General features: G+C 44.2%; 7 protein-coding genes across 7 annotated transcripts; 2 read left to right on the forward strand and 5 right to left on the reverse strand.

Annotated features, from left to right (window-relative positions):
• The first annotated feature begins 3,477 nt into the window (after positions 1 to 3,477).
• Positions 3,478 to 13,483, forward strand: LOC122614972 (vesicular glutamate transporter 1). Its single transcript, XM_043789770.1, has 9 exons — positions 3,478 to 3,668; positions 3,820 to 4,044; positions 4,593 to 5,021; positions 7,466 to 7,796; positions 8,243 to 8,479; positions 8,977 to 9,627; positions 9,683 to 9,868; positions 9,977 to 10,192; positions 10,249 to 13,483. Exons 3-9 carry the CDS (start codon positions 4,972 to 4,974, stop codon positions 10,474 to 10,476), a joined length of 1,899 nt encoding a protein of 632 aa, XP_043645705.1. The 5' UTR covers positions 3,478 to 3,668; positions 3,820 to 4,044; positions 4,593 to 4,971; the 3' UTR covers positions 10,477 to 13,483.
• A 91-nt stretch (positions 13,484 to 13,574) lies between these two features.
• On the reverse strand, positions 13,575 to 18,411 carry LOC122618132 (phospholipase A1 member A). Its single transcript, XM_043794278.1, has 4 exons — positions 17,671 to 18,411; positions 14,150 to 14,890; positions 13,923 to 14,091; positions 13,575 to 13,857 (listed from the first exon to the last, which is right to left on the reverse strand). The coding sequence occupies exons 1-4, from the start codon at positions 17,762 to 17,764 to the stop codon at positions 13,752 to 13,754; spliced, it is 1,110 nt and encodes a 369-aa protein (XP_043650213.1). The 5' UTR covers positions 17,765 to 18,411; the 3' UTR covers positions 13,575 to 13,751.
• On the reverse strand, positions 18,363 to 19,658 carry LOC122618121. The gene has a single exon (XM_043794266.1). The coding sequence runs from the start codon at positions 19,593 to 19,595 to the stop codon at positions 18,447 to 18,449; it is 1,149 nt and encodes a 382-aa protein (XP_043650201.1). The 5' UTR covers positions 19,596 to 19,658; the 3' UTR covers positions 18,363 to 18,446.
• Positions 19,659 to 19,836: 178 nt separating this feature from the next.
• On the reverse strand, positions 19,837 to 20,992 carry LOC122618137 (inactive pancreatic lipase-related protein 1). The gene is made up of 3 exons (XM_043794290.1): positions 20,841 to 20,992; positions 20,017 to 20,778; positions 19,837 to 19,957 (listed from the first exon to the last, which is right to left on the reverse strand). Exons 1-3 carry the CDS (start codon positions 20,990 to 20,992, stop codon positions 19,837 to 19,839), a joined length of 1,035 nt encoding a protein of 344 aa, XP_043650225.1.
• Positions 20,993 to 21,354: 362 nt separating this feature from the next.
• LOC122615922 (pancreatic triacylglycerol lipase) lies at positions 21,355 to 23,086 on the reverse strand. The gene is made up of 3 exons (XM_043791105.1): positions 22,661 to 23,086; positions 22,486 to 22,600; positions 21,355 to 22,433 (listed from the first exon to the last, which is right to left on the reverse strand). Exons 1-3 carry the CDS (start codon positions 22,689 to 22,691, stop codon positions 21,410 to 21,412), a joined length of 1,170 nt encoding a protein of 389 aa, XP_043647040.1. The 5' UTR covers positions 22,692 to 23,086; the 3' UTR covers positions 21,355 to 21,409.
• A 285-nt stretch (positions 23,087 to 23,371) lies between these two features.
• On the reverse strand, positions 23,372 to 24,986 carry LOC122615929 (pancreatic triacylglycerol lipase-like). Its single transcript, XM_043791117.1, has 3 exons — positions 24,839 to 24,986; positions 24,670 to 24,778; positions 23,372 to 24,620 (listed from the first exon to the last, which is right to left on the reverse strand). The coding sequence occupies exons 1-3, from the start codon at positions 24,867 to 24,869 to the stop codon at positions 23,645 to 23,647; spliced, it is 1,116 nt and encodes a 371-aa protein (XP_043647052.1). The 5' UTR covers positions 24,870 to 24,986; the 3' UTR covers positions 23,372 to 23,644.
• Positions 24,987 to 25,525: 539 nt separating this feature from the next.
• On the forward strand, positions 25,526 to 27,665 carry LOC122626049 (glycerate kinase). The gene is made up of 2 exons (XM_043806155.1): positions 25,526 to 26,848; positions 26,906 to 27,665. The coding sequence occupies exons 1-2, from the start codon at positions 25,715 to 25,717 to the stop codon at positions 27,233 to 27,235; spliced, it is 1,464 nt and encodes a 487-aa protein (XP_043662090.1). The 5' UTR covers positions 25,526 to 25,714; the 3' UTR covers positions 27,236 to 27,665.
• Positions 27,666 to 27,668: the final 3 nt, after the last annotated feature.

A 27,668-nucleotide genomic window follows, 5' to 3' on the forward strand; every position in this document is an offset into this window, starting at 1 on the left:
CGCTCTTATTGTTGTTCGGCAAGCGGAGAGAAAAATGTATTTCGAGTGAATAAATGTAATATACTTTCTATGACCCTAATGGATTTCGTTGTTGTTGTGCGGCGGACAAAGGAGTTGGCCTAAATGGAGGCATATGCTAATTAGGACGGGTAAGGCAATCCCTCCATGTGGGGTGGTAGAAGGAAACTACAAAAATATATGATAGTTTCATGTCTCTGTAAATCCAAAATATATAATATTATATGCCATAAGAAAATCTCCCACAGAACAGACATCTCAGAATCCCCCGTTTCATCGCTTCCCCTCGCAGCTTCCATCATATCTCAGATGCTTCCAGCTATTTGCACACAAACAAAAATAAATATTAAATCTCAGAAATCGTTTTTGGGCAGGAACACACCCTTAACCCTCGACCTGCAAGCCTCGCCCCTTCCGAAGGATTCGAAATGCTACGCTTATCGACGAGCACAGCGTTTAGTTTGGTGATTGAGTGGGTGGACATGTGGATTGACAGCATGAGTCTGCTGAATCCACACAGAAGCTCATCAATTTCCCGCCTTGGTGGGAAAACCACTCGCTCGCTTTTGCGGATTTCGCGCTGATATTCGATAGCTTTTAAAGTCGTCACAGTTTCGGCTGGTAATTAAAACCGCGTGAAACCCTTTCACCGACAGTAAGCCGCAGACGCCCATTCCCATAATTCACTCATAAATCAGACAACGAAAAGCCATACATCATGCACGCCGTGGGGAATCCAACGAAAAAAAGTACACAGAGTTGACAAAGCTGCAAAAGTTATTTTGTAATTAGTGCAAGCGGCAAGGACAACGGGAGCCCGCCGCGTGGATAAGGACACAACAGGCCCAACAGGATAATGATGATTATGCTGGCGCAATGAAATTGAAGACGACTTTCTGCCGAAGCTGCACTAATTACCGCTGACGTGCGATGGAAACTGGGAAGCCAGCGGAAGTCCTTCCCCAACTCCAGGACCAAACTCCATCGAAGGGACTGTCAACTCAAGTTTGACACTTTTTTGCTGGCAATTTATGAGAGCGGGCCAGCAGCTAAGGTTGCCGACTTGAGCACAGTGGGTGCGGAAAAATCATTTACAATGATGAAAACTTATAAATTTGTTATATGTATAATAGCAAAATCACATGTATAAAATAGGTTTTTATTGCAAAAGAATAACACATTTAACAAACATTTTTGTTGGCTTGAGTTTGCGATCTAGTTGAATGGTTACCTTAGGTTACTTTCCACTGTGCACCATGGGCACTGACTGACACTCGATCCGAGCGACAACGTCGCCACTTAGTTTAGAGTTTTATGAGCGCAATTCGCAATTCGATTATTCTTCATTTACGTCAATCAATGTGGATGGCGCTTTTAGCCGCTAGCCGCTAGACGCGCACCCTTAATCGCTTTGTTTAAATAGTAAAACGCCGCACGGATTGGGCATTTTTCGAAATTTAATATCGCAGATGAGCGACTGTTGATGTGGCCGCTTTTATGGTGCCGCCGTCCTGTCTGTGGAAATCTGTCTGCCCCGAAGTCTGGCTCATCCCGTAGATGTATAGATGTATCTGTATCTGTATCCCTTTCGAATGCGAAAATCCCGCTGCCGTTTTGTTGACTTTCCTTTCATTTCCCAGCTCGGCTGTTTCCTCCTCCTGCTGCTTGTTTATTTCGCTTTGCTGTTTACTTCCGCAACTTTATTATAGCTTTTGGCTGAGTTGCAACTGTTTGCTGGCTGTTTGCTTTATGCTTATGAGGGTTAGGCCAACGCGTCGTATTAGCAACGTGGCCAGGACATCTGCTGGGGATCCTGGAATGGAACTCCGAACGGAAGCGGGGATTTCTTTGGGGCACGGACTTTTTGTGTGCTATGAATCGATGCGGTTGATGGGAATCGAGGCAGTTGCTCACACCGTTGACGAAGATTATTAGCTACTTAAAGTGGCCATTGAGCATAGTGAAGTTGAGCAAGACTTACGCACAGGGTCATTACTTAGGAAACTTAGTAAGTAACCGTCCCAATTAGTATATCCTTGCGATAAATGAAATGCTTATATAGTTTTTACATTGCCGTATTTTCTTTCCCCACTTAAATATCTATTGCTTCTTATGTAGGACTTTCTAATAAAAATATTAATAGCATAGATATAAATATTCACAAAGCTTTTAAAGTTAAAATATTACATTTTAAGACACAAGCTTACAGCGCAATGTGAAATGTGGTCGGTGCATAAACTAGCTAAATATAAAAGCTTAAACAATTAAAAAAACCATTCAAGCATTCTAACAAAATTAATGACATATTTTGTCACCGTTGAAGTGCCCTGTAACTAATGATAAACCATTAGATAGATTTTAAGCTGTGCGAAAATAATGTGCGAAAATAAAAAACATCACGTCTGACTCGAATCGATCAAAACCGAGAGCAAAGGACTCACTTATTTATTGCTGGTCAAACTTCACGATTCAGTTGTAAATGCCCATCCATAAATCGGAGTATTTTCCCAAAAATTTACAGAGTTTGGAGGCATTTTGAGCCTCCAAGCAGACAGGGGAAAATATTCAAAATGGCTGACATTCTATGAAAAGTCGGCAGAAGGACGCAGGACGTCTGTGTGCCACGAGGAAAACAATGGAAAATGGCCTGGCAACATGTTAATAGCATTTCACGCACGACTGAGATTCGCATGCCAACCCAGGAGGAGGACATTCCCATGTACCAGGACCTCTGATTGGTCCTTTTTGGCCAGGTGGCATGCCATTCCCCCACACCGGGCCGCAGTCTCAACTGCTACAGTTGCCATCCGCCGTCGACCAATGCCGAAGGACGAAGGACTCTCGAAGGATTCTCGGGCCTGCGCAGCTGTCGTCCGCGTGGCGAGCTTTTCACCACAGCGGGTGCGAACGGGACGGTTGCGTTGATTATGCTGCGGAGGAGCATAATCCTCTGGCAGGACATCCATCTGGGCAGACAAGAAAGGCGAATGCGGGCGCTTTTAGTTTCACTTCGTGCGTTGTCCTGCTGAGGCCAAAAAGCGAGCCTGGAGCTGCGGGTATATAGCTGGGAAAACACATCTAAATTATATCAAAAAATCAAAAAATATAGTTCAAAATATCCGAATAATCGTGCTAATATCGAAAGTGTTTCGAAAAAGTGCTCGCCAGCGGCTAGAAGTTGAGAAATCTACGTTTTTCTGACAACGCCTCGTAATACCCTTGAAAAGAAAAACTCGCACATTCCAGTGGTTGAAAATTTCCAGTGTATATACAACGCTCCTCCCACCCCCACCCCTTACCCTGCCCACCGCACATACTTGTGCATGTGATACATTCCAGGCCGAGATGGCAGCTTATGTATCCAGGTTCCGCCGCCACCTGTCCTCCGCCGATCTGGAGGTCCACATCGCGGCTGATTTCGAGTTGGACGTCACACAGTCTTCAGACAGAGTTGGATACGGATCACCATCGTCCTCGTCGTCGTCGTCGTCGTTGTCGGTTCTATAGACAACCTGCCGCCGGTCTCGTGGTCAAACTCTGTCTGGATGTTGTCGTCCCACATACTAAGTTCTTAATTGGTTTATCCAAAGTTTTCAGTTTTTCACTTTAGTTTTATTTCTATTTCTGCGGGCGAGTGTTGCTCAGAAAATGTGAGACTTTCTATCAATAAATAAAATCCATGGTTAAAAGCATGGTTAAAGATTAATTCTAACAGATTACCTAAAATATATATATTCTTATAAAACTTATAATTAAATAAATTTTCTCCTAATTATAAATCCCTTTTTATCCCATTTGCAGCGTATCGCGTAGTGAATATTCAAGCTATATTATCTGTTATCTGTGTACCTTATTTGTGATATCCTAACCAACAAAGAAAATAAACTAAACGATTTTCGTTGCCTACTAAAACATAATTTAAGCCAATTTAATCACCAAAAATATCTGTGCTTAAGTTGCAACTAGAGGCCGATTATATAATCTTGCACCAACTACGAAATGGATTACGTAACTCTGGTGTGGCATGTAAGTAGGCGTTGCGGCCAAAGGTCAAAAGTACAAACTTTTTTTGGGGGAGGAGCTTCTAATGGAATCTTCTAGGGAATTCACTATGAAACGCCGAAGAATGCAGACAATTATCTCAACTGAGAAACTTACTTGTGGCAATAATTTCCAATTTTCTCATCTTTTCACTATGAACTATATTGAATATTTAAATTGAATTCACTTTTTAACTTGTATTTCTAATACTTCCAATTAACGTACCTTTGCTAACTCTTTTGATAGAGATTACCCCAACCAAAAGGGGTGTCAAATTTCATGCTCACACCAAATGAAGCATACAAAGTTATCAAAACAGCTCACAATGCCAGTAATATTTACAAAATGCTCTCCCGGCTCAGTAGTTACCCCGCATCATCAGCATTTCGAAATCCTCGTGAATTTATGAACATAAGCGGCTTACAAGAAATGTGCAAAATGATGAAATTGTACGGGACCGAGACTTTTGCTTATCAGCAGCAGAACACAAATTGCTGGACCCATTAATAGTCGGGTACAAATCTCTTTTGCAGGCACTGTAAATGAAAATGCACAAACTCCACGAATATCGAAGTTACATGGCGACCAAGTGAGAATCCCCCCCGCTGAGTGAACGAGCCAACCCGAAAATAGAGTGATCAAATTTGTGCCGGCTTCACGGAAATTAACCGCCGCCGATTCGCCACGCTTATATACACGGCAATCCGCCGTGAAGTGGGCAACAAAATACATTTATGCGCCCAAGTGATAACGGCGCAAAGGCAACGAAGCACAGCAGACGCTGACTTGGGCGAAAGGACAGCAGCAGGAGGAGGAGCAGGACCACGACCAGGAGGAGGAGATCCGAAGGCAGGGGCGGAGACAGGACAGGAGTCTGGGAAGGAAAATCAGGACTACTAGCAGAGCAGCACCATGAAGGGTCTGACGGCGTTTAAGGAGAAGGCGACGGGCGTGTTTGGCGGGTGAGTCAATATGAAACGATATGATATGCTCTAGTAACACCAGGCAGCAGGATTTGGGTTTTAAAAATGAATTGAAAAAATTATGAATTTTAAGAGCTACACATTTTTGCTGGCGAGTGTAAACCGATGACGGGCAGCAATATGCCCGAAATGAAATATGATTGCAATCAAATGGAGCTGCGAAAGAACAAAAGGGAGCGAGTTTAATTTAACGCAAGGATGCTCGGTGCTCGTGGTTGGCTGAGCTTGACCATGCCAGGATAATGCAGTAAATATGTACCGATATTGATACCCTACTCCCGGCTAGCCGGCGTCGCGAAACTTCGGCACGTGTCGCGCGCCCCGGAAAGTTGTAAAATTATTGGCATGCTTAACAAGTCATTAGAGGGGGTTTGGGGATTCTAAGGACATTGGACTTGGGACTTTCGACTTTTCACTACAAACGACAACGAACGCAGTGGCATGCGGAGCTCTTCGGTGAGCTCACCGGTGAGGTGAATTCCGGGCACGTTGGCAGCACGTGTCCGGCAACTTCAACTCCGGCACCTTCGATTGCGAACCAAACGCAATAAACTCGTGCCACTGGGGCATATTGGGCCATTGGGCAAACACTCGATGAATGTGTGTGTGTGTGGTCGTGTGGTATGCAATTTGATGGGCACACCTCGTCTGATTTCTCAAGGACCTTGGGTGCTAAATTAGAAATTGGAACAATAGGTGGCACATCGCTTTCATTAAGGAATGTGTTGCATACCGACGAAGGGCTGCTGCAGCGCTTAAGGCAAATGAAATTGATTTTTACGAGCTGCGAGCCGTTTCCGTATCCGTTTTCGTTTCCGTTGCCAACAGGACCTGCCGCTGAAGCACTCGAGTGGCACTCGGCGCGAAGAAATTGAAATGCCTCGTCGGGGGACTCAAGGAGTTCCTTTATCCTTGCCAGTGAAAATGAAATTAGAATTGCCATTGAAAACGCGGTCGTGTCGCTGACAAGACACCATTCTCCCCCGCGAATGCCAGAGCATCTTCATCACAGTTGTCAAGGCAAACAAACTAATACACCCCACACAGCTCTATATATTTATATATATCTGTGAATGTCCCATTTACATTTCTAATGGTCGCGTTTTTGTGGCCACGTTAAAGTCAAAGGCGAATAGTACAAAAGCCTTCAGCTTGTGGCGCCAGTTATCCTTAATCTGGGCGGCGCCAAAATGTCTGCAACATTTTTACTGACAATCAATGCGGAACTTCAGCGCCAAGGATAGTTTGGCGAGTCGTCAAGAAATTCATATCTAAAAAATCCGACGCTGTGATATTCTTAATTGAAAATAACAAAATTTAGAATAAATCATTAAAAAGTAACGTGGCATTTCTGTTCCAAACGTTTAAAGTCCTCTGGCCACTGGTGTTTATTTTTGACTGATTTAAAAGTGAGCATATTATTTATTACCTTAGAATGGTAATCGAACACTCTTTTGTGCCATAACAAACCTAACGATGGACATAACGCAGTCCCTTTTGCGAAGGGCATGAAATTGGCGTCAGCCTTAAAGTCGGTCAAGGCGCAAGTTGCTCGAAGGACGTAAGTCCTCAGTCCCTCAGCTCCTTTTTTTGCGCTCTTATTCAGGAGGTCCTGCGTGACCAGACGAGGGTAGCTTTGGCGGCAGACAGTTGAGTTATGTGACAGGCGGCGACTTCGACTTCGACGACGGCAAAGTTATATCCACTGTAGTGGCTTGTTTTCGGCTGGTGGCTGCTTATTAGTTTGTATTGCGTACTTATGGGGACTTTGTCTGGATATTTATGAAGAAAAATTCCAAATGTCGAGCAGAGTGAGAGGAGGCCATATCTCAGTTGATGTGTCACTTATCTCGGGTTAATGGCTTGCTCGGGATGGCTGGCTGGTGGCCAGGTCACCCCAGTTATCAGCCCAGATATCAGCTAACACACATCCATCAATCACCAGTCGATGACAAGGTCTTTTAACTGTGTTTAAACTGGGAAATCAAATCTGGAAATGCGATTGCGGATTCCCTTCTATATGCTACCTGCTCCAATCAACTTTAAATACCCGTAGCCCGGCTATCGGCACTTAATAAAATTGAATTTCACTCCACTGCCAGGACGCAAGTTCTGCCTGCGATTCCTCCCCCAAGTCACCGCAATTCCTCGGGGAACCTTGGGAAAACAACAACCACCTTCGGTGGGCGAAAGCGGAAGGGGGTGGCAGCTGTTGCTGCTAACAAGCCGAAAATATTTGTGTTTTCACGCCCTCTCGTTGACCTGTTGATTTGGCCAGCTAGCCGCTCTAATTGGCATGAATTATGCCCCAGGAGAAAATGTTTGGAATATACTGCAGCATTGGTTTAAGACACAATCCTAGAAGATCGTGATATCAACTGATAAATAATATTAATAAGGATTTGTTTGACTTTCTCCCGCAGCCTGAAGCCCAACATGGAGAAGTTCGAGATATCGCAGAGCTATCATGGCGGCCACGGGGGCTACGAGGAGATGGAGGGCGGCGATCGGGAGGGCCGCGGACCGGGCGGCGGCCACGCCTACGACGACGACGACGACCGGCCCGACTCGCCCGCCTCCTTCGAGGAGATCGAGCGTCCGCCGCTGCGCAAGATCGACAAGTACTGCAAGGCGGAGTGTCCTTGCATGCCGGCGCGCTACACCATCGCCACCATGGCCTGCGTGGGATTCATGATCGCCTTCGGCATGCGGTGCAACATGTCGGCGGCCAAGCTCAAAGGGGAGCACAATGGGGTGAGTACTCACTGGGAAATATACTACATACAATCCAATACACTAAGAACTTGCTTTATATCCAGTTTAATATCTTTAAATCTAAATATCTTTAAAATTGCTTAAATGTTAAAGTTGTTCCCTAACAACGTGCTTATTAAATTGCTTGAATTGTCGGCATCAAATGAGCATTCACAAATTCTTGAGAGGAGGGATCCATAAAATTCGCTTCATTTGACGAAAAGCTCTTGTCAATTAGGGAGTGTGTACGTGTGTGTGTGTGGGTGGGTATGACTCAAATGTCATACATGCACAAAGGACACGCCCCCACACACCCACCCATCATAGAAATTCATTTGAAACTCTGAATGCGGCTTGACGCTCGTTAATAAATGCCTGAAGCGGTTTTTAATGATTGTTGAGCTTCCGTCACTCACGCCGTGAAATGTGTTTGTGTATTTTTGCAGACTGTGTTCATGAACTGGACGGTCGCCGTGGAGAGCCATGTGGACTCGTCCTTCTTCTGGGGCTATCTGGTGACGCAGATTCCCGGCGGCTTCATCGCCTCCAAGTTTCCGGCCAACAAGATATTCGGGCTGTCCATCGTGAGCTCCGCCACGCTGCACCTCTTCGTGCCATTCGCCATGACCCTGATGCACGGTCATGTGGTGATTTGCGTGAGGGTCCTGCAAGGACTCTTCGAGGTATGTAGCCCAACCAACCAACCAACCTAACAACTTGCCCAATTCGATTTTGCCACAGATCAAAGCCGGGGATTACGGCTGCGTGATGTTGCGAAAATGGGGAGGGTTAGATTTTGCTTTATGATAAAGCAAATATGTGAAATGGAAACATGTCCTAAGCCCTCAAAGGGACGGGGGTCCTGGCCCTGGCAGGGCGGGCAAAAAATAACAAAAGCATTTATTTTAATGCGATTTCTTTGTGCGAAAGACTGGGGAGTATGTCATTTCTCTTCGACTCGGAAGGGAAGGAATGATACTTAGTAAAAAGGATGTTTCCTTATTCGATTACCGAAGCAACTATATCTTAAATTTATCTTTTTAATAGAGACTGCTTAATATTTTTAAAATTTTATAAAGCACATATCCTTGAGGATAATATTGAACTTGCTTAATAGTGAAGAGACTGACGGCATTGAACATCCATTGGAATAACCCATTTATTCCATAATCTTCCTTAGGGCGTTACCTATCCAGCCTGCCATGGCATCTGGCGCTTCTGGGCGCCGCCCATGGAACGCTCCCGACTGGCGACGCTGGCCTTCTCCGGTTCCTATGCGGGCGTGGTGGTGGGACTACCGCTCTCCGGGCTTCTGGCCGATACCGTGGGCTACCAGGCGCCGTTCTACGCCTACGGGGTGTTCGGCATCATATGGTACATGTTCTGGATATGGTTGTGCTTCGAGAACCCGCGCAAACATCCGGCCATCAGCATACCCGAGCTGAAGTACATCGAGAAGTCGCTGGGGGAGTCGGCTCATCCGACGATGCCATCCCTGAAGACGACTCCATGGCGGGAGATGATGCGTTCGATGCCGGTCTACGCCATCATTGTGGCGAACTTCTGCCGCTCCTGGAACTTCTACCTCCTGGTGCTGTTCCAGTCCTCGTTCCTCAAGCACAAGTTCGGTTTTAAGGTGGAGGAGGCGGGCTTTGTGGGCTCCCTGCCCCACTTGATCATGACCACGATAGTTCCATTTGGCGGCATGCTGGCGGATCACCTGCGGAAGAACGGCATCCTGTCCACCACCAATGTGCGAAAGCTCTTCAATTGCGGGGGCTTCGGTATGGAGGGCCTGTTTTTCCTATTCGTGGCACACTCCTCAACCGCGGTAAGTTATGAACAATATTCTATATTTTCTATTACTATAGAGTTTTTGCTTTCAGACGGGTGCCATGTTTGCCTTGACTTGCGGCGTGGCCTTCAGTGGCTTTGCTATATCCGGTTATAATGTCAATCACCTGGATATTGCTCCTCGTTATGCCAGTATATTGATGGGTCTCTCGAATGGAATTGGCACTCTGGCCGGCATCATTGTGCCCTACGCCCTTGATGGTCTCATCCAGGCTAATGTAAGTTACATATTATTTAAATATGTTATGGATGACAGTGTGTTTCTGTAGCAAAGATACTTGTCTTGTATCTTATAGATAAATATCTTATATATTCTATTGTTTCAGCCCACCGGTTGCTGGACCACTGTCTTCACCCTGGCCGCCTGTGTTCATTTGGTCGGCTGCACTTTCTACGGCATTTTCGCCTCCGGAGAGCTGCAGCCGTGGGCGGAACCTCCGGCCGAGGAGCAAAAGGTGTGGGCTCCACCACCAGGTGCCATTACCAACACGGATCCTAGCCAGGCGGGCATGTTGGGCGACTACATGAAGGAAACCTCATTCGTAAGTCTAGCAGTTAGATTATTATGATAAGATATACTATTTTTTTTTTCGAATAGGGTGCCCCCGAGTACACTGAGCAGAGCCAAATGCAGCAGTCGAGCGCCATTAGCTACGGCGCCACAGGACACGTGGCCAACAATCCCTTCGCCATGGCCAGCGGTGCCCCGCCCATTGCGGAGGAGGATGTCCCACCGACCTACGGGGATGTTACCAATCCTGGCCACTATGGATACACGCAAGGACAAGTGCCGTCCTACGATCCGCAGGGATACCAGCAGCAGTAATGGGTTCGCCATAGGTCACTGATATATATCATAGCTTTTAGTTGTAGTCGGAAATCGTTTGACGTATATTGTTTGTTCTTGGTGTGCCGTTAAAGTTTTTCCCCCATTCTCTCTCTATTTGTTGAGTTCCAGCGATGGAGGGATCCTAGGAGACCTTTCAGCAACATATAAGTGTATGTATGTATAACTAAAGAGTAACGAATTTGTCAGCGAATAAGGGGATTCCACATGCCACACTAACACAATGAAACTATGTACCTAACAGAGAAACTACATATGCATACACAGCAATACCGATAACCACTACCAAATACCAATACCATTAGCCCACATAACAAACTGACCCAAAACGACCCAAAATCGTTCTATAAAGCATATACACTATTAGGGTCTCGCTTACGCGAATTTCTATTTACAAGCTCTGAAAATCGAAATCGAAATCGAAACTGCAACACAAGATAGGGAAAGAACTGGAAATATATACTCAACACTTGTGTATATCATAAATCACATAATCCACACACAAAGCCTATGATAATTATATTTATATCGGTATAATCGTATATACATATATAGCCAAAGATTGTTGTTGAACTGCGAACTGCAAGTTTTATTACCGTTGATGATATTATCTTCTGTGTAAAGAGAACATTTTAATCAAACCCAAGCAATTGTTGATGTTCGGCACGAATGATAACCATAAAAAGAACTAGCTAATCAAAAGTCATAAGAATACTCTGTTAACATAATTACTGTTTATGTTTGACACTATTATTTAGTTCATTGATATTAATGCACCGTATGCTTTTGTGTTAAAATAACATGAGCAAGGCATGATGTAGGTACTAAACATAATACTTAAGTAGATAGCCGTAGGCGCATATAACCTCAGACTTGGTCTTCATATGCTCACTACATCTAAATACTATTAAGCGAAAGGCATACTTTAAATAAACATTTAAAAAGGTTTAGGTTTCTTCAGTGTTCTTTCCTAAAAACTATCATATAAATTAATTTATACTAACGACGCATTCAGTTAATTTTCAATCAGATTTAAAATTAACTTCTTCTAATTATCATTAACTATTTTGTAAGCCTAAGTAAATTAAAAGTGATTACTGTATAAGAAGTATTAAATCTCTCTAAAGTAATAAATTTAAACAATTTCAAAGTATCTAGTAGATTGTAAATAAATTATTTTCCGTAATTTAAACCTTTATGTTAACATTACTATGCACAACTTTGATTTAAATGCACAAATTTCACTTACAAATGCACTGTTGTTTTTTGTTGTTCATTAGTTTAAAGCACCACCTGTTAATTTAAAGTTGTTAAATTTTTATTAGTGTTTAGTTGGGGTTTCCAATTACTGCCGCAAATACATACATATTTAGACGCACTTACTTTCGCACTGTACCATTGAATATGCAAATTTACACAAATTATTTCTAGTCGTCTGTATATTACCCGATCGTATTAAGATAGCCACCAGTATTATAAATAGCTATATAAAGGTAATTTAAATTATTCACATTTAAATCACTATGTATTAAAAACGTGAACATTTTCTAACTAAAAGAGTCAATTCTAATACCGTAATTTGTACAGCGCAGCGAATAAATAATCACACAGATACTCGTATAGCCACTTACAAATAGCTATTATATATTACAATTTTAAATGTTCTTGGATGAAAGTTCCAATTGAAGACAACAATACTGCTTGTGAAAGCGACAATACCTAGTGAAGTAAGCCTAGTTAATAGTTAAAATATTTACATTGGTCTATCATTTTTATTTACTTATCATTATGATTGTATTTTAGGCTCAAATTTTTAAACGAATGCTCGCGCAGGCAATTAAAAATGTTGGCCACTGGGGCGTATGTGTAATATTAGGATAGTGTACAATTCATTCTGTATATAATACCGATTCTCCAATTGAGTATGGCTCTTTTAATCTGGAGACTATGACAATAGAGACTTCGATTTGATTTCCCTTTTTTGTTTTTGAGAGATACTCAAGCTCTCGGGGCTGTGTGGACAATAATAACATAAATATGTTAACCAGAAAGCCACGGTTAAACTTTTGCTTGCTAAGATATAAAATAACAAAAAAAAACGTAATGAAAATCACTTGACATAACAGTTTGTAAATAAAGCGTATCTCGTAGTTGAATGCCATCATTAAATGCTTTTGTGAGTAATTTAAGTGTACATAAAGTCAAGTCGAACCGAAGCATAACTTAAACCTAAACGAGCGCAACTTTAATGGTCTTAAACCATCAGTTTTGGCCATAACCAGTCACAGAAGAACAGGTGGCATCTAGGGTATTTTAACTACTAGCCAAACTTGAATGTTGTGCATGAAGGTAAATTGAGAGCGTGAAGGATATGCATATACTTTCATACAGAAATATAGGCGCACAATACCAGATATATGCTATTAATATAAATCATAAACTATCTTCTAATCATTAATCAAATGACAAAGGGGCTGCGGAATCGCCTCCACAGAGTCTTCTGAATATTTAAAAGATGTAGAATGATATTACCGCTATACTTAAACCGTGTATATAATTAGTAACAACATATTCTTTGTGTTCACTGAGAGTTCTGTATACACAATATAACGTATTGAATCAAAATTATGAATATTAAACGCAATCGGAGATCCCTTTTCTGGCAACACCCGCCCATGTTGTATAATTTGTATGGTAGCTAAACCAAATTAAAATAATACTTATATATTTCAGTGTATACTCATTAAAACAAAAAAAAAACAAAACGAATATTTACAAACATAACCGAATAATGGAGAGTTAAAACCCCTATTCATTTAAAAACAGAATAAATCTACCAATCTTCACCAATAACACTTGAATTTCGTTACCAGAAGTAAAGATATAATGTCCTTGCATGAGAATACCATATGAATACCATGATAATGACGGTCATTAAACCACAACAAAATTAAGCCTAATGAAATGTATTTGGAATTCAATAAAACGAACATGTTAAAATTATGCCAAACAAGTGAGTTGTTTTATTCCTCAACTTCCTCTACATAAAACTTAACTATTTATTTGTACAAGTCCCAACGAAAAAATGGCTGCATTTAGATAATAAACTAATAACAAAAATATGAAATAAATAGGTATCAATTAGGAAACAAGCTAAAATCACATGAGTGCTACGCTGTAAAAGATGCATAAATTGAGGCGCTTTTCCAATCGATGCAAATACACATTATACGATCTCGCCATGTCGAACAGCATTATCTCCGTACTCCCTGGTACTCCCCATTGGATCGTCCTTTTCCCGGAAATCCGCGAGCAAACGGCGCCTTGGCATTGGTGGTCACATAATAGTTCCCTCGAGCTCTGCAGAAAGTTATTGTATATTAATAATAATTTATATAGGAATCTGTGTTAAAGGTGTAGCTCACTTGTGTGAACAGTGCTCGCCCATTAGCACATACTCCGAGTCCTTGGGCTCACACCAACCTATTAGGTAGGAGAACAAGTTGGGACAAGGACCTGCATAAAATCCCCGCGTTGTTGTTATAGATTCAATGAAGTACGGCGTGACTTTCGTGTGATCACAAGCCAACGTTTCTGGGGATAAAAGTATAGTAAGTATTCATAATATCTTTTTGTATATAAGTTAACTTACGAAACAATGTCGCCGATCCCACGCAAGCTGGTTGCCTGGTGCCTCCGTTCACATAGAAGTCCGCATGCCCACTGGAGTGCCACTGCCCCAGGATGCCAGCGCCGGTGTGCATGACATCCACAAAGTGGGCGTCCGTCGTATCCAGATCCCTGGAGTTGTTGGCCCCGGCATAGAAGAATATCGTCGGATCCAGGGCGGTGATCCTGCCCAGCTTGCCCTCCTCCGGCTTCAAATAGTTGGCCACCAGACCGGCGATGTGGGCACCCACGCTGTATCCAATGAAGTGCAGGTCGTCCGGCTGGACGCCACGTGGATGTCGGGCGAGGTATTTGACCAGCTGGGAGATACACAGGCTGCCGAATCGAGGAGCCCAGTCCATCTGACTGAGGCAGGGCTCCTTAACGGCATCCGCGTAGTCCACTATGATGATGTTGTACTCGCCCACACTGAAGTACGCCTCCCGGAGATCCGGACTGGGACTCAGAGTTCTGCCGCCGCCGAAGCCGTGGATTATGATCTTGGTGGGATGGCGTGGATTGAAGTGGGTGTAGTACAGGGCGTTCGGATCCAGGACATCTATGAACTCCGGCTGCTCCTGGGTGCGTCTCGTGTACAGATAGAACTGGATCTTCGGATGGGGACAGCGGTAGGGCTTTTGCAGGCAAGAATCCGTCACATAGACCTGGGTTTGGTTTTGTCCAGCCGCCACGGCAGCTGCCACCACTCCCGCATTTTGAGCAGCTGTATGGAGGATATGTGAGATACAAGATACAAGATCTTAGTTGACAAACTTGTTTCGCTCTGCAAGATATTACATTTAATTACATAAGCCGCTGGCAGCGACATTGAATGCTTGCAATTTGGCACGCTGCAAATGTCATGTGATTGCTGTTGCTGTTGCAGTTGCAGTTGCAGCAGCAACATTCGGCCGCAGAAAGTCGCAGAAAGTAAAAGTCAGTCCCAAACGGAAGTGACGCTATTTTCTGTGGCCTCCTGCTCTTTGTTTGCGATTTGCCACCAACGACTGGGTATATTTTTGACAAAACGCGCTGCTCATGATATAACTGGAGCTGGATGCGGAATGAGTATGCGTAATTTATGCATCCGATTCATGGGGCAAGGAAAACTCATTTGAGATCGGCTTATCTGACACTTCGCTCGTTGCCTGCGAACAGATATGCGGCAAGTGGTTTGGATTCGCAATTGTGATGGGTGGCTTCACATGTGTGGTTAGGTTGCCTGGTTTTTTATTACAGTATTTTATGTACGAGTATTATACGCATCTATGATTTTCACACCTAATTTAGTTATCTTTAAATTAAGCTAACCAACATGTAACACGATACGATATTGTTCAACCAAACTGAGTATAATATTAATAATTACAATGTTCAAAGTTCTTTAGGAGAGTGGCAAATGTGTGGCGAACTGTAGTGAAATAACATAGAGTAAACAAGTACTGATATTTTTTGAGCGGCCATTAGCTAGCTCCAACTATTTTTCCTGTCCGCGGTGTTGAGCTCACCGCATGCGTACGAAACTCAAGTGCGCTTTGAATCTAAATGGCCAAATTAAAAATCTAACGCAGCAAAGCCTGAGAATCGGCCTTCAACTCAGGCTCAGTTGGTGGCGCCAAATGTTGACTAGCAATTGGCCCACTTGCGGTGGAAGTTAGCTTGTAGTTAGCCGATAACCGAAAGTCATGCAACCGGTCTATGAAACTATTGCAGATGCTGACTCTTGCCGGTTGGGTGGCCGCTGGAAATACCCGAAGATATCAGCTGCCTTATAGGGCATAAATGGCATATATGTGTATACCCCAGCGACACAGTGAACACGGCTTGTTTCACTCCCATTGCGGTGACGAGTGTTCGCTAGACCAGCAGCTGGTTGAATTAATCATGCAACAAGCGTATTTTTACATCACAGAAGGCAGCATAATGCCACTCAACCGCCCACCGATAACCGCGATACAGGCAAAGAAAATTATATGCTACAAATGCAGTATGTATAATGAGAGAGTTATGAATGGGGAATGGGTGTTAACTCAACCATTTACGTATTTCCAATTCCTGTGATTATTTTACCCCTACTTAGGACCCTAACTGACATCCTTTTCTTTCTCTGTAACCCTACTCCCCACTTAGCAATGGGCACTGGTCGCGGTCATGCCTCAATTGTCTTGAGCTTTTCAGCTGTTTTCATTGGTTTTTCACAATCGCTTATCTCGGACTTCGTGAGCTGCTTTTTCCATCTTATGTAAGGCCACCTCCGCCCCTTTTCTATTTTCTTTTCCATTCGTGCATTACGCACGCCAATTAAATGACTTTTTTTTTGTGTTTGTTTATATTTTTTGGCGGGAAAACTTTGTGGGGAAATTTTGGGAGCATGGGGCTGGCCGGAAAACACTGTCCAACTAACACAAATCAGACCCGAAACGGAAGCACTCGAATGCGGAAGGAGAAAAGAGAGTTGGACGCGAAACACGAAATACTCATCGCCTGCTAAGTGAAAGATGATTTTGGGTTGGCTCGCTTTTGACTTTGTTTATTTGTGGGTTTTTGTGTTTTTTATTTGCCATGAGTCACGGACATTGTTGGCTTGGTTTTTACGCTGGGTGTTATTGGCCAATTGACTTCGAATCGATATCGAGATTTGTGTGTCACAACCTTAAGGCTTTGAAGTGCTGGCAAAATACATTGCATGTCTTGGTTTTTAATTAGATAATTATGTTGGCACAGTTCTTAAAATATTTCTTCATCACTGGCTTTAATATACAATTAACTGCTTCTAGATTTGAACATACGAGTATAGTTGACCTGCTTTAAGGCTATAATTGCTCGGATTTCCTTGGGTTCATTAGCCAGCAATCTGGCCTAATGACAGTCCTCTCCAATAGCTGTTATTCTACATCATCTGATGCCCGTGGCCCTCTGAATTCAAAACTTGACAATGACACGCAGCCCGGCAACGCGTATACGCCCTGTGCGACACCTTCGACGGGGGCAATAAAGTAATGGCAGGCACTAAATAAATTGCAAAAGCTACTAAACGTGTCAAGGTGCAGGGACAGAAAAATATGAATACATTAAGTGCTTAAAATTTGAGAGATTTCGGGGCAGACTTAATCGGTAGTCCGGTAGTCGGGTCAATTAATTAACTTGGCTACGTGAGATTATAAAAGTCACACCATGACAAGGCAGCAGTATTGTGTGGGATGTGCACCGTGAAGTATTTGGTACTCGAAGATAGGCCTTTCGAGATATTTAAGTTGTTGACCAAGATATGAGGCAAGGTCGAAGTCGGGAGAAGAAAATGCTGGTAAACATTGTGCAACTAGTTAAAAATGAAATTTAAAACGACGCCAATTTGAAGTGTCAACAGAAACAGAAACAGCCGACACAATGACAGGGCCAAACGAAAGATATTGGGGAGAAAGAAGTGCCAACCGGGGCGAAAGTAAAAGTTTAACTTAAATTTGTGTCTTTATGGTTTTTTCCTTTAGCACAACATATACGAACCGGCGAATTCCAGGCGTAAGAGTGTAAAACTCAGGCAGAGCAGCTGCAGCCAAGAGTCTGCGCGTATTGGTTTCCACACACACTGTAACCACATGCTTTTCCTTTTTCGGCTTTTATGTTTTGCGAATTCACGCTACTTTTAATTTCAATTGCAGTTGCTATTGCAAGTGCTATTATATAACTGGGTTATAACTGGTATCTAGCTGAATCTGGGCTCTGAACTCTTCTGGGCTTTGGGTCAAGGCCTGCTCGTTGACCGGCGACTCGGCTGTCTCAAAACAGTGCAAAACTCTTTCTTGGGCACCAGCTCGAGAGCTGGTCATTGGACTCGATTTCGATTTCAGTGCACAGCAAGACGACGGCAAAGCTGGCGAGGCATAATTCCGGCTGCCTCTGCGCAGAAATTGATTCAGTTTCAGTTTTGTGTTATACCACACTTCTTTTATTACTGCGGGCACGCGCGGTATTCGAAAGAGATTGGCCACCAATCGAACTTGGCTTTCACCGCCCGAAGTTCGCGTACACGTGCGATTTGATTGCGCTCCGGCGAGCCACTGACTGTCGAGTTCGTGTCCGAAGTCTTTCGTTTTTGGGGCTGCCCAAAAGTTCGCGCTGGTGCGCAAAAGCTCACTGCTTTGCGTGAAAAGCTTTCGACTTTGTTTTGGTATTTAAATACGACTGAAAAGCGACAGTTGCAACAGTTTTAAAAAATCTACCAAAACACGATATTGATTATATTTGCAGCGTATAAATCGAATACATAGACCGGGGCTATCTTATGTACTCGAACATGTTAGGCCGTAGCTGAATTCCACAGGCAGATGCCACGTTATATACTTTATCTTGCTGCAATGATGCTCAATGTAGCCCTTTGATTCGGTGTCGATGTAAGCCATGATCTCGTAGTTGACGGAATCCCGGAAGATTACCTTAGATGCGTATGTATCTGAGCAAGGATCCAAAGGAGTCTTCTTCATCACGCACCATTTTCCGGTGTCGAGGCCACAGTTTTGGTTTTCAAAAATCTGAAAGACCTTGCAGAGCTCCCGCTCCACGACCATTGGTATCACAAATGTGCACCGCACCAGATCAAAGTGTCTGATGAAAGACGTGCACCTGTACGGTGGACACATGGGCTGGGCTACCCGGAGGAGCCAATCGCTGGAGTCACTGTCCTCGGCAACGAGTAGCAAGGAGCAGTCGAACTCAGCCACCGGAGTACATTGACTGAAGCTCAGGGAGGCGACGTCCTGCGTTGTATGGAATGCCTCTGCCAAGAACTCTAAAATGCAAGTGAAATCACAGTCGCGGGGGCACTCCTCATGGGTGATTACCACGCCAAATCGGCGATCTTCGGGCATCACCCTAGCGTACGGAGGACGATCGTCATCCCCTTCGCAGCATTTTATTTCGCAGGGGTCCTCGGATATGCAGGCATTTTCGTCGCCACCACGATAGCAGGCTGGCCTTGAGCTCATGGATGCCATAAAGGAGCTCCTCATATCAGAGAGGCCACTAGCACTTTGCTCCGAACTCACGGCAGTTGAGCACCCACCGTCCAAACCGACGATCTGCGGCCCGACCTCACTGGGCAACTCCATGTCCATATCCTCCATGTCCTGGTCGTTTAGCTTCAGCATTGACCGGCAGCGGCGTTCCAAACTATCCAAAAACTGGATACGACTGAAAAGCGCATTGTTGTGAAAGGCCAGGAGGTCAGCTTTACATTTCTTCGCCACCTTCGACAAGAGGTATTCGTCCTTGAGGATGGTATCGAAAAACATAATCTTTTGATGTTCCACTGGAATTTGGGTGTGCTTCTTCAACACAAGTTTTATATCAACAATTTTGTAGTCTTCTCTAACGCGTATTAAGGCAGCCCGCCGATACTCCTGATTGTTTTTTATAAAAACTTGTACAAACATTGTTGAAAAGGTAAAGAGAATAGGAAAGGTGTTTATCGGAAGAGATCTAAACTTATACTGAACCATTAATCCATGTCGACAATGTACAAAGGCTTGATGTTTCACAGTTCACCTACTTGTTCCATATGTGTATAAATTTAAGTTAGGGTTTAAGTTCGAGGTTAAACAAATTTAGTATCATTAAGTCCGTACAAAAATAAATATAATTATTTCTCAAGCAGATATCAAACGTATTTACATTTTATCTTAATTCAATTTCCGTGAAATTGCGAAGTTCCGAAACTTCGAATTCGACTTCAACCAGAGGTCCTTTGGCAAAAGGAGCCACCTCGTGGGTGGTGAGAAAGTACGAGCCTGATGCACTGAAAATGTAAAAGGTTATCTCATAAAAAATATTTTAAATTAATTTGTAGTATCATACGCTTCTGAGACAAAGTAGCCCATTTGGGTATTGGGCATATTGGAGTAGTGGCTGCACCGCTGCGAGAAGAAGTCGAACCATCCGCCGCATTGCTGGGCCCAAAAACCCCTTCTCGAGACTATGGACTCGCCGTAGTAGATGGCTGCCCGGTAATGATTGCAGTTGTAGAATCTCCAGTTGCTGATGTAACTGCAGCCGCGTTGATTTAGCTGGTCGAGATTGGGATAGAAGTCGGCATGACCCATTGGCGGCAGCATGGAAAAGAAGAACGGGTCGGTGTGTATGATGTCCACAAAGTCGGCATCACTGGCATCCAGTTTTTGCTGCATCGAGGGCTGCATCATGAAGCCAGGACCCGCAGGATCCAGTCCCGTAATCCTGGCCAGAGGTTGGCTCACGTAGTTGGCCACCATTCCAGCCACTTGGGCTCCCAAGCTGAAGCCTATCAAGTGAATATCCTCACGTCTGCTGATGCCAGCTGAGATTAGATTGTTTATCATCTGGGCCAGACACTCAGAGACAATTGGTGCATTATTCACGGCCCAAGGATAATAGCATGGCCATCGAACCAATGTGCCATAGTCCACCGATATCACATTTACAGGCTGAGTTTGGAGCAGCACATCCCTGACTTCCAAATTCGGTGTTAAGTTTCTGTTTCCTATAAATCCGTGGATGAGTATCTTTAGTGGCAGACGCGGCTCGAAGAAATCCTTTTGCGGATTCAAAGGATCTAATTGTTTGGGATCGTCGCGTGTTTGGCTGGAAAGTAAGCAAAACTTATTCCAGATTATGTTAACTATTATAATTACTATTATTATCACTTGGTGTAGAGCCAAAACGAAACTCGGGAATTGGGACACTTTTGCTCGCCGAAGACACAGAACTCTGGCAGCCAGCCACGCGTTTGATTTTCTCCTTTGCAGAAACCGGAGATTATTGTTAAAAGTAGAATCAGTGCGCTGTATTTGCTCATGACTAGAGTCTAAACTGTTCTAAGCTCGCATTCTAACGCCAGATCTATTAAATTTGCACGGCCTAGCATTGAAAATGGCATAGAACATGAGGGCGCATTGAAAAAGACTAACAATACTGGCAGGCGATAAAAAGTCAAGGCTGCCAATGGTGGGTGAGACTCAGCTGGTCAAGGTCGCTGCGGGTGGGCTTGGGTGTTAGAAACTGGCAATAAAAACAACGTAGTGGAGCAGCGGAGAACATAAAGTGCATTTGTTACGGAAGTTTTATGCATTGATAATTGGAAAATGTATGGATTTCTAGCATTGATTTGAACTCATTTTTAAATAATAGACAAAAACGATTCCTCATCCGATTAATTATTTCTTTATTTACATAGTTCTTAAAGCATTCATATATTACATTTTGCATAAATTACCTACTTAATCAAATTTCTGGACAAAGGTTCCTCTTCCGGCCGCTCGATCCAGTTCAACTGCTTATCCAAATTGGCTTCATCCATTTTGTCCACCACTTTTACTGCCTCCAACTCAAGGAACGCCTCCAACAACTGTGGCTCGTAGTCATTGTCGATTTCATTGTGATCGAAATTCAAATGGAACTTGGCCAGCGCCTGTCTATTGTCCACATCCGGCGTTTTCCCGAGGGCAAAGGGTGAACTACTTGCGGACTGGAGGAAGTACGAGCCCCTCAACTCCTCCGAAACGTGATAGCCCATTAGAGCTTGAGTCCCTGTTGTGGGACAAAGTGAAAGAAGTTGCACCAACCAACCGGAGCACTGCCGTCCCCAGAAACCCACAGTGGAATTGATGGACTCGGCGTAAAAGCGAGGAGCCCTCTCGTGATTACAGCTACCTGGATCTTGCATGTTCTCCTCCATGCAGCCAGGTTGTTGGGCTCCGAAGTTCGGATAGAAATCCACATGACCAGCCGCACGCAGAATTCCGCGACCGAAAACATCCGTGTGAATGACGTCCACAAAATCGGCATCTCCTTCGTCCAATCTTCTTGAATCTGGTCCCAAGATGAAGAGGGGCTTCGCAGGATCCAGACCAGTGATCCTCTTCAGCTTTCTCTTCACATAGTTGGCTGTCTGCCCCGCCACCTGTCCACCCAAACTGAAGCCTATCAGATGGATTTGGTCGTTTGCGACAATCGCCCGATCCACCAGGTTATTGATCAACTGGGCTAGGCATCGACTCACTAGGGGAAGGTTCTGAACAGCCTGAATGTAGCACGGATATCGTACAAGTGGTCCATAGTCAATGGAGATAACGTAGACATCTTCGTGGTCGAGGAGTACGGGACGGATGAAGGAGTTGGGAGCGAAGTCACGGTAGCCTGTGTAGCCATGGATGAGTATCTTCAAAGGACGTGGCGGTTGGAAGTCCCACGGATTGAGGTCAAGGGGATTCAGCAGGATAGGGTTTTCTCGGGTGGAACTGCGAAATAAGTTCTTATATTAATGGGTTATTTAATCACCTGCGTACCTACTTTGAGTACAGCCAGAAGGATACGTTTTTGTTGGGACATTCTCCAGTAACAACTTGGCAGGCGGAATCAAAAAGGCCCAGTATCGGGTTGGCACTGGCACTTCTCCAAATTAAGGCTGTTTAGGTAAATAAAATGTAATAGATTTGCAGTACGGCTTTGTCTTGGAATAACTTACTCAGCAAAGAGAGCCACACTGTCGACTTCATGTCCCATATACTCGTGCTTCTAATGCCGTGTGTAAACTGTGTTCCGGGCAACGAGAGCGGTTGCTATTTAAGTGGAGCAGGTATCGCAGCCGGCGATCTTTCTATTGGCAACTGATTGAGCCGGTGGCATACATATGTAAGCACCCACACAGGGGCATATGGTGGTGTCCAATGGTGGGCTCCAATACCAAATGGTGTCAAACGAGAACGAAAGTAGTTGAAGTTCGCGTTGTTGGCGGGGCTGTTGTGTTGGGAAAAGCAAAACGAACGAGTGATTTAGTAGGCTAAAATCGTAGCAAACATTTTTAATCGCTCTAATCAGCCGTGAATTTAAAGCTTGGCATAAAATCTTATTTTCCACACGTGTTTGGTTCCAATCAATTAGAGTTACTCTGCCGGCTATATGATCAGATATGAGTAAACCGAACAATAATTTGCAAAAAGTGTAAATCTGCCTAGTTTCATTGGCATTTTCACGGTTGAACTGTTTTCTGAATTAGTGAAAGTAATGTATTAACTAATCCGTGGCTTACAACAAAGCATAATCAATAAAGCAGCTAGTTGGTAAATTAGTTTGGCTAATTGTTTGGCCAACACGTTAATCGATTTTCACTTACTCAATCGCCTCGCAGGGGTGTACTTGCGTCCGCGACTGTTGGAATGAAAATACCACTGCGCTGTGCCATAAATTTACATTTTATTTAAAAGAAATAAATTATTTTCCGGCTTTGAATTGTAGAAAATTTTAGTTGCTTTTGATATTCACTTTTGAAATAACAGTATCTGTTAACATTACTTTTAGCACTGCGTAATATAGCAGCCAGCCTGCGACACATAGGGAGGCTCCGTTTAAAATTGAATAATATGTTACAAAATTTAAATTTAAAAAATATATCAGGTTATATTACATTTTGCATTACCTACTAAATGAAATTTCTGGACAAAGGTTCCTCTTACGGCTGATCGATCCAGTTCAACTGCTTATCCAAACTGGCTTCATCCATTTTTTCCACCACTTTTACTGCCTCCAACTCAAGGAACGTCTCCAACTGTGGTTCGTATTCTTTGTCGATTTCATTGTGATCGAAATTCAAATGGAACTTGGCCAGGGTCCGTCTATTGTCCATTTTTCCGAGGGCAAAGGGCGATTTACTTGCGGTCTGGAGGTAGAACGAGCCCCTCAACTTATCCGATACGTGATAGCCCATCAGAGCTTGATCTCCTGTTGTGGGACAACGATAAAGAAACATCAACTTACTGGAACACTGCCGTCCCCAGAAACCCACAGTGGAATTTATGGACTCGGCGTAAAAGCGAGGAGCCCTCTCGTGATTACAGCTACTGATACTTAGAATGCCGTTCTCCATGCAGCCAGGTTGTGTGATTCCAAAGTTCGGATAGAAATCCACATGACCATGGCGGAACAGAACCCCGCGACGTAAAACGTCCGTGTGGATGACGTCCACAAAATCAGCATCTCCTTCGTCCAATATTTCTGAATATTTTACCAAGATGAAGAAGGGCATCGCAGGATCCAGACCAGTTATCCTCTTCAGCTTTCTCTTTACATAGTTGGCCGTCTGCCCCGCCACCTGTCCACCCAAACTGAAGCCTATCAGGTGGATTTGGTCGTTTGGGACAATTGCCCGATCCACCAGGTTATTGATCAACTGGGCCAGGCATCGACTCACTAGGGGAAGATTCTGTAGAGCCGTAAGGTAGCAGGGTTCTGGCACAAGTGGTCCATAGTCAATAGAGATAACGTAGACATCTTCGTGGTCGAGAAGTACGGGACGGATAAAGGAGTTGGGAGCGAAGTCACGGTGACCTGTGTAGCCATGGATGAGTATCTTCAAAGGACGTGGCGGTTGGAAGTCCCTCGGATTGAGGTCAAGGGGATTCAGCAGGATAGGGTTTTCGCGGGTGGAACTGTGGAATAAGTTATTATATCTGTTGGTTATTTAATCTTGGTACCTACTTTGAGTACAGCCAGAAGGATACGTCTTTATTGGGACATTCTCCACTAACAACTTTGCAGTTCAAAATATCCCATTTCAGGTTGGCACTGGCACTTCTCCAAATGAAGGCTGATTAGGTAGACACAATGTCATAGATTTGCTGTATGGTTTTGTTTTGGAATAACTTACTCAGCAAAGCGAGCCACACTGTCGACTTCATGTCCCATATACTCGTACTTCTAATGCCGTGTGTAAACTGTGTTCCGGGAAACGAGCGGTTGCTATTTAAATGGAGCAGGCAACTGATTGAGCCGGTGGCATACTTATGTAAGCTCCCACACAGGGACACATGGTGGTTTCCAATGGTGGGCTCCAATACCAATTTGTGTCAGACAAGAAGGAATGCGAACGAGTGATTTAGTAGGCTAATATCTAAGGGCTATAAACAAACATTTTTAAGAGAGTTGGTAAATTAGTTTGGCTAATTGTTTAGACAACACGGTAATCGATTTTCACTTACTCAATCACCTCGCAGGGGTGTTCTTGCGTCCGCGACGGTTGGAATGAAAAAACCACTGCGGTGTGCCATAAATTTACATTTTATTTTTATTTAAAATAATTAAATTATTTTCCGTCTTTGAATTGTAGAATTTTCAGTTGCGTTTGATTTTCACTTTTGAAATAACAGTATCTGTTAACATTACTTTTAGCACTGCGTGACATAGCAGCCAGCCTGTGACACAAGCCATTAACATAATAGGGGGACTCCGTAGGAAAGGATTTTGACAAATATGTAAAAAACTCGAAGTTACAAAATTAAAAGACAAACGCTTTTAAATTTATTTTTACTTTCCTTGAATAAATCTGTACCTAATATTTGCATATCTTGATCGATACGAAGTGAAGTTATTTTAATCCGCCTCTAACATTTCGGTGTTTTCGAATCTTCCGCCTGAGGTCGCACTAATAAATATATAATATCTTCAGCTGTTATGAAAATGATAAGTAAAACTGGAAAATCAGCATCGCTGATTAGGATCGCCCCGTCCAAAGCACCTTTACATAATGGCCAAGCGACAGACTTGGGAGCAGATGCGCCAGATCTTTGTCCAGGCGGTCAACGCCGTGCATCCAGAGAAGGTATTCGCTGACTTCCAAAAGTTCGACTTGCGGCCTCAAATCGGGGAAAACTCAGCGGCAATATCCATTAAACTCAATGGAGAGCGGCAGGACATCAGCGGGAAGACGTGCCACATAGTTGGCTTTGGCAAAGCGGTCCTGGGAATGGCCAACAAAGTGCAGCAGGATCTGGGAGCCAGCTCGGCCGGTGGAGTCCTCAGTGTGCCGGTAAACACCCTGAAGCAGTTCCAACCATCTGTTGCATCTGGTTTGGTTGTCCACGAAGGAGCAGCCAACAATCTGCCGGACGAGAATGCTCTCCAGGCAGCCCGGGAAATCAAGCAGCTGGCCGAGAAGATGACCGCCCAGGACATCCTCCTCGTCTTCATCTCGGGTGGTGGTTCTGCCCTTTTGCCATTGCCCAGGTCACCTTTGACTCTGGACGACAAGCGAAGCATTGCGGATAAGCTTATGAAGCGGGGAGCCAGCATCCAGGAGATTAATTCGGTCAGGATTGCTTGCTCGGACATCAAGGGCGGCCGCTTGGCCAGGTTTGCCGGCAAGGCGGGACTCCTGGTGACCTTTGTGCTCAGCGACATCATCGGTGATCCCCTGGAGCTGATAGCCTGTGGTCCTACCATACAACCCGAGGCGGGAGCATCCCCATCCGACATCCTTAAGAAGCATGATGTGTGGGAGGAGCTGTCCCCGGAGATACAGCGGGTGTTTGAGCAGCCGGAGGAGCAGAAGAACACATCGCTGCCAGAGCACAAGGTCTTTGTGGTGGGCAGCAATGTGATAGCCACTTCCACAGCGGCCAAGGAGGCCGAAAATCTGGGTTACATTCCCTGCGTGCTCAGTTGTGCTGTGCAAGGAGACGTGACCCAAGTGGCTGGCGATTATCAACGATTGCTGCACGGCATCCAGGAGGCCAAGCAGCAGGGCATACTGGATCCTCAGCTCAGGGAGATTTACGCCTTTGGGGAGAGAAGTTATCCGGATTTTCGGAGGGCCCTAGAAGAGCACATTAGCAGCAAGAAGCCGCTGTTCCTGATCTGTGGAGGAGAGCCAGTTATTAAAGTTTGTGGAAGCTACTTCAAAATGATCAACAAGTAATTCACGAATCTTTTTCCGTAGGTTTCTGGCCAAGGACTGGGCGGCAGGAGTCAGCACTTAGCCCTGCTGATGTCGCAAGCTCTGCATCGCGACGAGGCCATACGGGACTGCACCTTCCTGAGCGCCGGAACTGATGGCATCGATGGACCCACCGATGCGGCCGGAGCGTTTGGAGACAGCAGCGTGGTGGAATCCTATCTGGGTGATCACACTCTCGATGAACTGGCCGAAACGCTGCGGAACTGCGACAGCTACAACTTTTACAAGAATCTCGCGCAGGGAGACCACCACGTGCTCACTGGACACACGGGTACCAATGTGATGGATCTGCATTTCCTGGTCGTGCCGTAGAGTAACGCCCCCGCTCGTCTATAAATTCATTTAGTTGTATACTTGCATATATATGTATATACATATATGTGGGGCAGTCCGTTAATGGAGCTGCTCTTGAACCGCAGACGGGCAATAGTCGTTTAAATTTGTTTTTACGATTTTCCTCTTTAATTTTGCTCTATGAAATTTTTACGACTTTTTTCATTAACATTTTTAATATCCATTCAAATGAAAATAATTTTGTGATCTTTATGCTCTGAGACGGTCTTCAGTGACAGCATAAAACGGCAATTAGCTTTCGTCTCCGGTTATGAAATCAGCCTGGAATTGTCTTGATTGTAATTATGTGCCATGCAATAGGCAAACCAAGCGAACGACAGATGTGATAAATCAATTTGTATATGCGATCACCACGGAGCATAAATATATCTGAGTAATTTCCATTTAATTT

The sequence above is a fragment of the Drosophila teissieri genome, chromosome 2L (assembly GCF_016746235.2).
Source record: "Drosophila teissieri strain GT53w chromosome 2L, Prin_Dtei_1.1, whole genome shotgun sequence".
In the NCBI taxonomy this organism is placed as follows: domain Eukaryota; kingdom Metazoa; phylum Arthropoda; class Insecta; order Diptera; family Drosophilidae; genus Drosophila; species Drosophila teissieri.